At 42.7% G+C, this 12,354-nt stretch overlaps 1 protein-coding gene across 1 annotated transcript in view; it reads right to left on the bottom strand.

Moving 5' to 3' along the window:
• Positions 1-11,004, bottom strand: part of LOC129409882 (short transient receptor potential channel 5-like) — a 66,684-nt gene extending 55,680 nt beyond the window's left edge. The window contains exons 1-3 of the mRNA XM_055156791.1: positions 10,972-11,004; positions 8,848-8,950; positions 6,373-6,623 (exon numbers count right to left, since the gene is read on the bottom strand). Coding sequence (XP_055012766.1) covers positions 6,373-6,623; positions 8,848-8,950; positions 10,972-11,004 — 387 coding nt within the window. The remainder of the gene's footprint in view (positions 1-6,372; positions 6,624-8,847; positions 8,951-10,971) is intronic.
• Between the last annotated feature and the right edge of the window lie 1,350 nt (positions 11,005-12,354).

Here is a 12,354-nt window from a genome sequence, read left to right as displayed (position 1 = left end):
TAAACCAGACTAAACCAGAGGACTAAACCAGGACTAAACCATCAGGACTAAACCAGGACTAAACCAGGACTAAACCAGGAAACTAAACCAGGACTAAACCATCAGGACTAAACCAGGACTAAACCAGACTAAACCAGGACTAAACCAGGACTAAACCAGAACTAAACCAGGACTAAACCAGGACTAAACCAGGAAACCAGAACTAAACCAGGACTAAACCAGAACTAAACCAGGACTAAACCAGAACTAAACCAGGACTAAACCAGGACTAAACCAGAACTAAACCAGGTCTAAACCAGGACTAAACCAGAACAAAATCAGGTCTAAACCAGGACTAAACCTGGACTAAACCAGGACTAAACCAGGACTAAACCAGAACTAAACCAGGTCTAATCAGAGAGTTTCTGTATTTCAGGCGACATTAGTTTTGTCACAAATATCGAAAATCAAATCCTAATCGATACTGAAAGGAGAATCAAAACTAGATCCTCATTTTTCACAGGTATCGATACTAGTCCTGGTCTAGTCCTGGTCTAGTCCTGGTCTAGTCCTGGTCTAGTCCTGGTCTAGTCCTGGTAACACTAGAACCAAACTTAAACCTCACACGAGTTCATTTTGTGTCATCTTATTTTACTTTTACTAAAATATTTGTAAACTGCTTTTATGATTAATGATTTTTGTTTTTTTATATGATTTTTCCTTGGTTATAAATAAACACTTTTCTAAATCCTAAACTCTTTCTCTCGCTCGGACTTTCAGAAAAGGAAACTAAATCCAAACCAAACTGATTCAAACAGATTCACATTTGTTCTGATCCGAGTCCAAAACCGTCCCACAATCCTCTGCTCCGGCCAAAGGCTCGTCTCCACGGCAACCGGGCTCACAAATACCACCAGCCCACATCATCCCAGTCCTGGTCTAGTCCTGGTTTAGACCTGGTCTAGTCCTGGTTTAGTCCTGGTCTAGTCCTGGTTTAGACCTGATTTAGTCCTGGTTTAGACCTGGTTTAGTCCTGGTTTAGTTTAGTCCTGGTTTAGTCCTGGTTTAGTCCTGGTTTCCTGGTTTGTTTAGTCCTGGTTTAGACCTGGTTTTAGTCCTGGTTTAGTTAGTCCTGGGTTTGGTTTAGTCCTGGTTTTAGTCCTGGTTTAGTCCTGGTAGTTTAGTCCTGGTTTAGTCCTGGTTTAGTCCTTTGGTTTAGTGGTTTAGTCCTGGTTTAGTCCCTCCTGGTTTAGTCCTGGTTTAGATTTAGTCCTGGTTTAGTCCTGGTTTAGTCCTGGTTTAGTCCTCGTTTAGTCCTGGTTTAGTCCTGGTTTAGTTTTGTCTGGGTTGATGTTTGAAGTAAATATCTGTCTGTTTCTATGGAGACGTGGTTGTTCTGTCTTTAATGTTCCGCAGTGTGACATTAAACAGATGTACAGGGGTGTCGCCTCTCCACAGATCTGACCTGGAACATGTTTTATTTGTTTTTTTTTTTTTTCCAGACTTTGAAAAGTGAAGTGGACGTAAACGTGTGAGTTTTTTTGTGAGTTTTTTTTGTGTTTGGAGCAAATGTTGGAGCATAAGATTCACCGTTTTGTTTTTCTGTTACAAATCTAAACCGACATCTTCCTCTCCTCCCACACAGATCTGTCCATCTCACCACGGAACGAGGGAACGAGGGAGAGACAGAGACGGAGAGAGAGAAAAGATCTGTCCATCTCACCACGGAACGAGGGAACGAGGGAGAGACAGAGACGGAGAGAGAGAAAAGATCTGTCCGTCTCACCAACCAGAGATGGAGGGAGAGAAGAGAGAGAGAGAGAAAAGATCTGTCTCACCAGAACGAGGGAGAGAAAGAGAGAGAGAGAGAGAAAAGATCTGTCCGTCTCACCAACCAGAGATGGAGGGAGAGAAAGAGAGGAGAGAGAGAAAAGAGAGAGAGGAGAGAGGAAGAGAGAGAGAGAAACAGAGAGGAGAGAGAGAGGGAGACGGAGAGAGAGAGGAGAAAAGGAGGAGGAGAGAAAGAGAGAGAGAAAAGATCTGTCCATCTCACCAAAGACTGAGAGAAAAGTAGGGAGATGGAGAGAGAGAGAGAGAGAGAGAGAGAGAGGAAGAGGAGAAACAGAGAGAAAGGGAGAGTGAGAGACTTAAACACAGAGCAAAAGAGAGAGAGGGAGAGAAAAGGAGGAGGAGGAGAGATAGAGATAGAGAGAGAGAGAGAAGAAAAGAGAGAAGGGAGACTAAACACAGAGAGAAAGAAAGAAAAAAGAAAGAAAGAGGGAAGGGTGGAGGAGGAGGAGAGAGGGACTAAAACAGAGAGAGAGACTTAAATACAGAGTGAAAGAGAGAGAGAGAGAGAGAGGAGAGAGAGGGAGGGAGATAAAGAGAGAGAAAATGAGAAAAAGGGAAAGAGAGAGAGAAACACAGAGAGAGAGGGAGGGACAGAGAGACAGAAAGAGAGACAAAAGATCTGTCCATCTCAGCAGAGACGAGAGAGAGAGAGAGAGAGAGAGAGAGAGGAGGGGAGAGACTTAAACACAGAGCAAAAGAGAGAAGGGAAGAAAGGAAGAGAGGAGAGTGACTAAAACAGAGAGAGAGAGAGGGGAGGAGGAGGAGAAAGAGAGAGAGAGAGGAAGAGAGAGAAGGGAGAGGGGGAGGAGAGAGGGACTCAAACAGAGAGAGAGAGAGAGAGAGGGAGGAGGAGGAGGAAGAGAGAGAGAAAAGATCTGTCCATCTCACCAACGAGAAATGGAGAGAGAGAAAGAAAGAGAGAGAAGGAGAGAGAGAAAAGATCTGTCTCACCAGGGAACGAGGGAGAGAAAGAGGGAACAAGAGAGAAAGGGAGAAAAAAAAATCTGTCCATCTCACCAACGAGAGACGGAGGGAACGAGAGATAGGATAGAGAGAGGCACGGAGAGAGAAAAGATCTGTCCATCAGGGAGGGAGAGAGAGGGAAGAGGGAGAGAGAAAGAGAGAGAGAGAGAGAGAGAGGGAGGGAGAGACTAAAAGACAGAGTGAAAGAGAGAGGGAAGGGAGGAGGAAGAGAGGAGAGAGGGAGACTAAAACAGAGAGAGAGAGAGAGAGAAGAGGAGGAGAAGAGAGTGAGAGAGAGAAAAGGGGAGGAGGAGAAGAGAGAGAGAGTGAGAGAGAGAGAGAGAGCAAAGGAAGAGGGGGAGGAAGAGAAACAGACTTAAACACAGAAAGAAAGAGAGAAGGGAAGAGGAGGAGGAAGAGAGAGAGAGAACGACAGAGAGGAAAGAAAGAAAATACAGACATAGAGACAAAGAGAAGGAGGGAAGGAGAGAGATGAAGAGAGAGAGAACAACATTAGAACGTGACTTAAATCGCTCATGAGTCCATTTTGTGTATTTTAGGATTTTTAATTTACTCTGTACTTGAACAGTAGTACTTTTCCCAAATACTTTTACTTTGAAACACCAAGTACTTCATGTTTTTGACACGGCGTCAGCTCTGAGTTCACGCGGCGTCAGCTCTGAGTTCACGCGGCGTCAGCTCTGAGTTCACGCGGCGTCGGTGTGAAAAGGCTCAAAAACCCGGCGGACAAAACCTCTGTCCTCAAAACAAACTCAGTCCTGGTTTAGTCCTAAGTTTAGACCTGGTTTAGACCTGGTTTAGTCCTACATTTAGTCCTGGTTTAGACCTGGTTTTCGTCCTAAGTTTAGTTTAGTCCTGGTTTAGACCTGGTTTAGTCCTGGTTTAGACCTGTTTAGACCTGGTTTAGTCCTGGTTTTAGTTTTACCTGGTTTAGTCTGGTTTAGACCTGTTTAGACCTGGTTTAGTCCTGGTTTAGTCCTGGTTTAGTCCTGGTTTAGACCTGGTTTTCCTGTTTAGTCCTATTTGTCCTGGTTTTAGTCCTGGTTTTAGTCCTGGTCGTTTAGTCCTGGTTTAGACCTGGTTTAGTCCTGGTTTAGTCCTGGTTTAGTCCTGGTTTAGTCCTGGTTTAGTCCAGGTTTAGTTCTAAATTTAGACCTGGTTTAGTCCTGGTTTAGTCCTGGTTTAGACCTGGTCTAGTCCTTGTTTAGACCTGGTTTAGACCTGGTTTTCGTCCTAAGTTTAGACCTGGTTTAGTCCTGGTTTGGTCCTAAATTTAGTCCTGGTTTAGTCCTGGTTTAGTCCTGTTTAGTCCTGGTTTAGACCTGGTTTAGTCCTGGATTTAGTCCTGGTTTAGTCCTGGTTTAGTCCTGGTTTAGACCTAAATTTAGTCCTGGTTTAGACCTGGTTTAGACCTGGTTTAGTCCTGGTTTAGTCCTGGTTTCGTCCTGGTTTCGTCCTGGTTTAGACCTACATTTAGTCCTGGTTTTAGTCCTGGTTTAGTCCTGGTTTAGTCCTGGTTTTAGTCCTGGTTTAGTTTTAAATTTAGACCTGGTTTAGACCTGGTTTAGATCTGGTTTAGTCCTAAGTTTAGACCTGGTTTAGTCCTGGTTTAGTTCGACATTTACTCTCAGACTCAAAACACTCTGTTCCACCTCGTGATGTCACTGCTCACTCACCTTCACTACAAACGTCTGGGTCGTTTCAAACCTGGAATTCCAAAACCTCACCTGAACTCAAGGGAAAAATAAAAACAAAAATAAAAAATAAAAACTATCGCTTCATTTAAAGTTTTGCTTTAACGTTCGGGATGTAACGATCAAAATCCCTCGATACGATATTTTCACGATATGCGTCTCACAGGTCGATATTTATTCTGATATTTGGTGGAGGTTTACAGAATTTTCCTTTTAAAAACCTTGGAAATGTCTGGACAAGCCTTTGGTCTTCTTGTCATTAGGGTTGTCCCGATCCGATCATTTGATTGAGGACTCGATCCAGACCCGGTCCGATCAGGTATCAGATAACATAATATAAGAAGATATATAAACCTAATATACACAGCACAACATGTTTTTTGTTTGTTTCGGGGGAGAGAGGCTGTGGAGCTTCTGTCATCTTGTGTTTATTTGGTAAGATTTTGTATTATTTGGATCATAGACGAGCCTAAATGTTTAAATATAAAGCAGATGCAAACATATAACATCAAATATACAAAGTGTAGATTGTGCAGAGTCGAGGCTCAGGTCTGGTCTGGTTCTGATCTGGTTCCTGTTTTGTCCAGTTCATTAAGTTTACTAAGTTACAACAAAACCAGACTGTGAAAAGTCAAGATTTTCAACAATGATGGTTCATGGTTAGAAACGTTAATAAAATGAACGTTTTGGACATTTTTCACATTAAGTTTAGTCCAAATCCTACACATGAAATCAATACAATCTGATTCTGCACATATTGGATCTTATGCTCTTAGTTCATTTCATAATGTTTTATAGAAGTATCGGATCGGGACTCGGTATCAGTAGATGCTCAGAATCAAAGGACTTGGACTCGGGGGCAAAAAAATGTGATCAAGACATCCCAAGATGTAATGTGAAGAATCACGACTTAAATGTCGTTAAAAACAGTTATTTCTTCATGTCGTCTGCGCTGGCAACACCAGAGGATCATGGTCTGTGTAGTTCCCTCTGCTGCATCATTACAGTGTCCAAACTGGAACCAACTAGTGCAGGAGAGTCAAACTCATTTTGTTCCGGGGTCGTATCCAACCGACTTTGATCCCAAAGGGGCCGGATCAGAAAACTCATGTCATATAAACCCCAAAAATAATAATAAGTTCAAATATTTGTGCAGAGAAACACAAATCTATTACAGAAATATTTTTTAATTGATGAACTCTTTCTTATTATATGTTTATAATATTATGAACAACCTGAAACTTTTAGAAAAATTCAATTTCAACACAAAGTTTGAACATGAACTTGTCTGTAAACAGGAATAAGTCCATTTTTGTTGTAAAATCCTGCACTCGGCTCCACTTTTCTCATGTTGGACATTTTTCTGATGAGGGTGTCACGGTCAACAGTCAAAACGATCGTCCTTTAAGAGCGTTTGGAAAGAGACAAGTCTTCATTTGTGCTGCTCTGGTGGGAGGGGCCACGTACAGAGACACTGGAGACGCTGCTGTGATAAACACCACCAAATTTTAATAGAAAATATAATTAAAATATTTTAGTAGAAAATCACCCAAGGGCCACATTAAAAGTCTTGGAGGGCCGGATCTGGCCCCCGGGCCTTATGTTTGACACCTGTGAACTAGTGCCTCTGCTCAGTTTCATTTCTCTCCAGTGACAAGGTCTGGAATCAGAAAACACTCGACGATTTACAAAAACCCCAGAAGTTGTAGACGTGCGCCGACCAATCAGCTGTGAAGTCATGACGACGTCGTGGTGGTGGTGGCGTCTGTCTGGGTCCATTTAGTGGAACAGCACAACAGTAAACAAAGTGTGGATGGATGTAAACCAGAGGTGTCAGACCCAGGAGGTGAGTGTGTGGTTGTACCTGCTTCTCTCCGCTGGGCCGTCGGTGGGACAGCAGCAGCTCCACGGCGCCCACCACCTCCTTCCTGATGGCGTAGAGCAGAGCGTCGCCCGTGTAGATGCCGTGGTCCAGCAGAAGCTCCATGATCTCCAGGTTCTCGTTCTCGATGGCGATGAGGAGCGCGCTCCGTCCCAGAGGGTCCAGACAGTTCACGTCCATGTTGTAATAAACCTCCGCCTCCCGGAGAGCGTGTTTCACCCCCGCGTAGTCTCCTAGGAGAGGAGAGAGAGAGGAGAGGAGGAGAGAGAGGAGAGGAAGAGGAGGAGAGGAAGAGGAGGAGAGGAGAGGAGAGAGGAGAGGAGAGAGGAGAGGAGGAGAGAGATTTGTTGAGTTTCACATCAGAACATTTTCTCGACTGATATAATTTCACAGTTGTTTCTATAAAGTGAGAGACACAGTTGGACGAGTCTCTGCAGGTGAAGCTCTGGAGACACTGGGTCACTCCTGACTGTAGTACTTGTAGTACTTGTAGTACTTGTAGTACTTGTAGTACTTGTAGTACTTGTAGTACTTGTAGTTCTGTACAAAACAGGTTGAGTCAAACTCAAACTCACAGAGGCCAAAATTAAAACTGGGTCTAAGTTGTGGGTCAAACTAAATATTTATTTAGAAATTTGAACAACATCTGCATGTTTTTTCTTCTTTCAAGATCTGTAATGTTAAACCTTTTCTCATTAAAATAAATGTTTAATAATAGTTTTGCTTAAACATTGAATCCAGAACAAACAAAATATAAAATAATAACATTTTAAATAAATCATGTCTTTATCTGTGTGCAGCAGCAGCTCTGATTGATTGATTTGATCTCACGGGCCAAATATAATTATATCATGGACCAAATCTGGCCCCCGGGCCTGAGTTTGAAACAGACTTGAGTAGATGTACTGGGGTGAGACATGAGCTCCACTTTAATATAAATGAATCTCTGATTCAGACATCACAACATTTTATAAACCAGAGTTATTTAAAATGATTGATAAATGCAGATGTTTGTTGTCGTGCCCGAGGTCTTGGGTCTAAACACTGATCAAAATGTTCAGGTTCAACATTTGTGAATTTATAACAAAAAAATACATTCAGTTTGTCAATGGGACTAAAGTTTATTTATGTTAAATATGTTTCTCTGCCTGGAGGAGGAAGAGCCAGGACACACTGGAGGAACTGTGTCTCTGGACTGGGGAAACCTCAGGTCCCACTGGAGGAGCTGGAGGAAGTGTCTGGGGTGAGGGAAGTCTGGGAGTCCCTGTTTAGACTGATGCCCCAAAGACCCGACCCCAGATAAACAGAAGAAAACAGATGGATGAAGTTTCTCAGCTCATCCAAGCTTCTTCAGTATAAATCTGTGTCATTCGTTCATTAGTTTTTCAAAATAAAACCAAAAATATGAAAAAAAAAAAAATTTCTTCGTTATTTGTCTCCAAAACCAAAATGAAAAAACTGATAATGATTCGTTTTTTTTTTTCAGTTTTCGATAACGATCGTTTCCCTTTTACGTGACTTCTGTGACTGCGATGCCGGACTGAACCAGGACTGATCCAGGACCGAGACTGAGATCAGGACTGAGTCCGGGACCAGAGTGGGACCAGAGCGGGACTGAGACCGAGACTGGGACCGGGACCAGAGCTTCGAGCTCCGGCCCTGCTGTGGGCTCTGAGCCTCCGGTTTGGTCCCGGTCTGGTCCTGGTCTGAGTTCTGATCTCAGTCTCAGTCCGGTCCAGGCCTGGTCCCGGTCTGTCCCGGTCTGGTCCTCAGTCTGGTCTGGTCTCAGTCTCAGTCTCAGTCCTGGTCGGTCTCAGTCCTGGTTCAGTCCCCGGTCTGGTGGTCTGGTCTCAGTCTGTCTCAGTCTCGGTCCGGTCCCGGTCTGTCAGTCTGGTCTCAGTCTCAGTCCCGGTCTCAGTCCCGGTCTCAGTTTCAGTCTCAGTCTGGTCCCAGTCCGTCTGGTCTCGGTCTGGTCTCGGTCTGGTCTCGGTCTCAGTCCTGGTCTCTGTCTCGGCCTGGTCCCGGTCTGGTCCCAGTCTGGTCCCGGTCTCAGTCCCGGTCTTGTTCCGGTCTGGTTCAGCACAAAAGTCCGACATCACAGTCACTGAACTCACGTAAACGGGAAACGTCCTTTATCCATTTTTTCCATTTTTCATTTAAACACAAAATCAAAAACAACAATCATTATCTGTTTTTTTTTCTTTTTTGTTTTTTTTTTCATTTTGGTTTTGGAGACAAATAATGACGTTTTTTTTTGTTTTTCTTATTTTTGGTTTTATATTGAAAAACGAATGAACAACACAAACGACACAGGGATTAGTTTGGACAAATTAAACTTCTTCTTTTTCATGGGTTTTATCTGAGCGACTGTACAAACATCTGTGAATTTACCCCCCCCCCTCCTCGTGTCCTGCCCCGGTTTGCCCCCGTCCCCCCCGTCCCCGTCTCCGTCTGTACCTTTCTCGACGGCGGTGAGGTAGGCCTTCTCCTCTGCAGACAGCTCCACTTCAGCCCTGACGATCTGCAGAGGAATCCTGTCTCTGTACGGCGAGAACGTCGCCTGGAAACACAAACAAACACACAAACCACACAGTGTTTCACTGTTACTCAGAGACCACAGATCACTAGATTACTCAGACGTGCACGGGCCAGTCTGAAACCCCTGAGGCAGAAGAACAGTGTCAGGAGTAACAGATTACAAGTACCAGAGTTAAGTAATCAGAGTACAAATGATGAGTAACTGTATTTAGTTACAGTTACTTTGTTGGAATAAACGGATTAAACAGAAGTGTTTTCCTGTTTTCACATTTTGGGATAAACCAGGACTAAACCAGGACTAAACCAGGTCTAAACCAGGACTAAACCAGGACTAAACCAGGTCTAAACCAGGACTAAACCAGGACTAAACCAGGACTAAACCAGGTCTAAACCAGGACTAAACCAGGCTAAACCAGGTCTAAACCAGGTCTAAACCAGGTCTAAACCAGGACTAAACCAGGACTAAACCAGGACTAAACCAGGTCTAAACCAGGACTAAACCAGGTCTAAACCAGGTCTAAAACCAGGACTAAACCAGGTCTAAACCAGGTCTAAACCAGGACTAAACCAGGACTAAACCAGGACTAAACCAGGTCTAAAACCAGGACTAAACCAGGACTAAACCAGGACTAAACCAGGACTAAACCAGGTCTAAACCAGGTCTAAACCAGGACTAAACCAGGACTAAACCAGGACTAAACCAGGTCTAACCAGGAAAACCAGGACTAAACCAGGACTAAACCAGGTCTAAACCAGGACTAAACCAGGTCTAAACCAGGTCAGGTCTAAACCAGGTCTAAACCAGGACTAAACCAGGTCTAAACCAGGACTAAACCAGGTAAACCAGGTCTAAAACAGGTCTAAACCAGGTCTAAACCAGGACTAAACTAAACAGGACTAAACCAGGTCTAAACCAGGTCTAAACCAGGACTAAACCAGGACTAAACCAGGTCTAAACCAGGACTAAACCAGGACTAAACCAGGTCTAAACCAGGACTAAACCAGGACTAAACCAGGACTAAACCAGGTCTAAACCAGGACTAAACCAGGTCTAAACCAGGTCTAAACCAGGACTAAACCAGGACTAAACCAGGTCTAAAAGGACTAAACCAGGACTAAACCAGGTCTAAACCAGGACTAAACCAGGACTAAAACCAGGACTAAACCAGGTCTAAACCAGGACTAAACCAGGACTAAACCAGGTCTAAACCAGGACTAAACCAGGACTAAACCAGGTCTAAACCAGGACTAAACCAGGACTACTAAACCAGGACTAAACCAGGTCTAAACCAGGTCTAAACCAGGACTAAACCAGGACTAAAACCAGGACTAAACCAGGACTAAACCAGGACTAAACCAGGTCTAAACCAGGACTAAACCAGGTCTAAACCAGGTCTAAACCAGGACTAAACCAGGACTAAACCAGGTCTAAACCAGGACTAAACCAGGACTAAACCAGGACTAAACCAGGTCTAAACCAGGTCTAAACCAGGTCTAAACCAGGTCTAAACCAGGTCTAAACCAGGACTAATCCATGCTCCTCATCTTCTATCAATAATATTTTTAATTTGGTTCAGTAAAGTCTGTTTTTTTTTTTTTTTTTTCTTTTATCAGACAAAACTTCTTATGTTACAATTTCCTCGTCTTTGTTTCTCTACAGCAAATCAAGTAATCCAAAGTAATCAGATTACATTACTCACTTTAAGTAATTTAATGGATTCTGTTACAAACTACATTTTGGTGTGTGTAATCTGTAATCTGTAATCTGTAGGGGATTACATTTTAAAGTAAACTCCCCAACACTGGTGATGAAGAACAGAGTTTGAACACGAGAGAAAACGTCCAGAACGTTCGATCCTGCACGACTTCGCTCTTTAATAAACGTCAGGAAAAGGTCATTTTGAAACTTTGGATCAATCAAACTCTGTGTCAAATATCTGAGCACGAACGATTTATCCAAACAAAGATTCATAAATATTAAATTCAACACGTGTATAAAGTCTGAGATCAAATGAGAAGTTTGTTTTTGTTTTTTTTTTTTACCTTTTTGTAGTAGAGCTGCGTCATGGGATTCATCTGGACTCTGCAAGAAACAAACACAAACTGATTTTAGGGAAAAAAAAATTCAAACTCAAACTCAGCGCGTGATTGGACAGAGAGACGAACAGGCGACCAATCAGAGCAGACTTACGTTTTTAAAAAGTCCACCTACTTTTTTTTTTAGATTTTTGTGAATTTGAAATAAAAAGATCCAAGTAAACAGACACCGAGATACTTTTCAAATACAACAAAATAATAAACATTTCATAAACACAAACTTAATTAATAATAAAAAAAAAAAAGAGCATATTAAGAAAGAGAAAATAAAATTAGAAAATACTTAAAATGCCGATAAGTGAATTATATTCTCTGTATTTAAAACCCACAGAACAACTTTAAAACATTAAACGTATTATTATTATTATTATATTATTATTATTATTATTATTATTATTATTATTATTAAACGTAAATGTAAATGTAGAGACGACCAATCACAGCCCAGACTGTCTACGTCATTTCAGTGTGTAGAACATTTCTGAGGTGAACGTTCCTTGACGATTTGACGCACGATTATAAATTGGTCTTGAAGATTTATTGACATTGACCAGGTACAACTGCCCCCTACAGGTGAGACGGTGTAAATGCTCCTGTCACAGAGACACTGGTGGATTCACCGACTGAAAACTGCGACGCCTCATGGACGTGAACTCAGACCTGAGGTGTTTTTGTGACATGATCCAACTGTTTTATGTAAACAACAGTGAACAGTTGTTTTCTTGTTGTAGAACAGGCTGATCTCACTGGGTGACATCATCACTGGGTGACATCATCATCACTGGGTGACATCATCACTGGGTGACATCATCACTGGGTGACATCATCACTGGGTGACCTGTCCGTTGGTGGGGACATGAGGCACTTTGGAACATTTTGGTCCAAAGCAAGAAAAATGATCTGATGAAAGTCTTTTTACAAAAATGGAATTAAAAAAAAAAAAAAGGGGAAGGGGGGGGGGACTAAACCAGGACTAAACCAGGACTAAATGAGGACTACACCAGGACTAAACCAGGACTAAATGAGGACTACACCAGGACTAAACCAGGACCAGGACTAAAGCAGGACTAAAACCAGGACTAAACCAGGACTAAACCAGGAACTAAACCAGGACTAAAGCAGGACTAAACCAGGACTGGAAAGCAGACTAAAGCAGGACTAAAGCAGAAACTAAACCAGGACTAAAGCAGGACTAAACCCAGGACTAAACAGGACTAAAAGGAACTAAGCAGGACTAAAAGCAGACTAATCCAGAACTAAACCAGGACCAGGACTAAACCAGGAATAAACAGGACTAAGCAGGACTAAAGCAGAAACTAAAACCAGGAC

Source organism: Boleophthalmus pectinirostris, unplaced genomic scaffold (genome assembly GCF_026225935.1).
Source record: "Boleophthalmus pectinirostris isolate CB_2022bp ecotype Guang Dong unplaced genomic scaffold, ASM2622593v1 HiC_scaffold_20, whole genome shotgun sequence".
NCBI lineage: Eukaryota > Metazoa > Chordata > Actinopteri > Gobiiformes > Gobiidae > Boleophthalmus > Boleophthalmus pectinirostris.
This window is presented reverse-complemented; position numbering and strand designations above follow the sequence as displayed.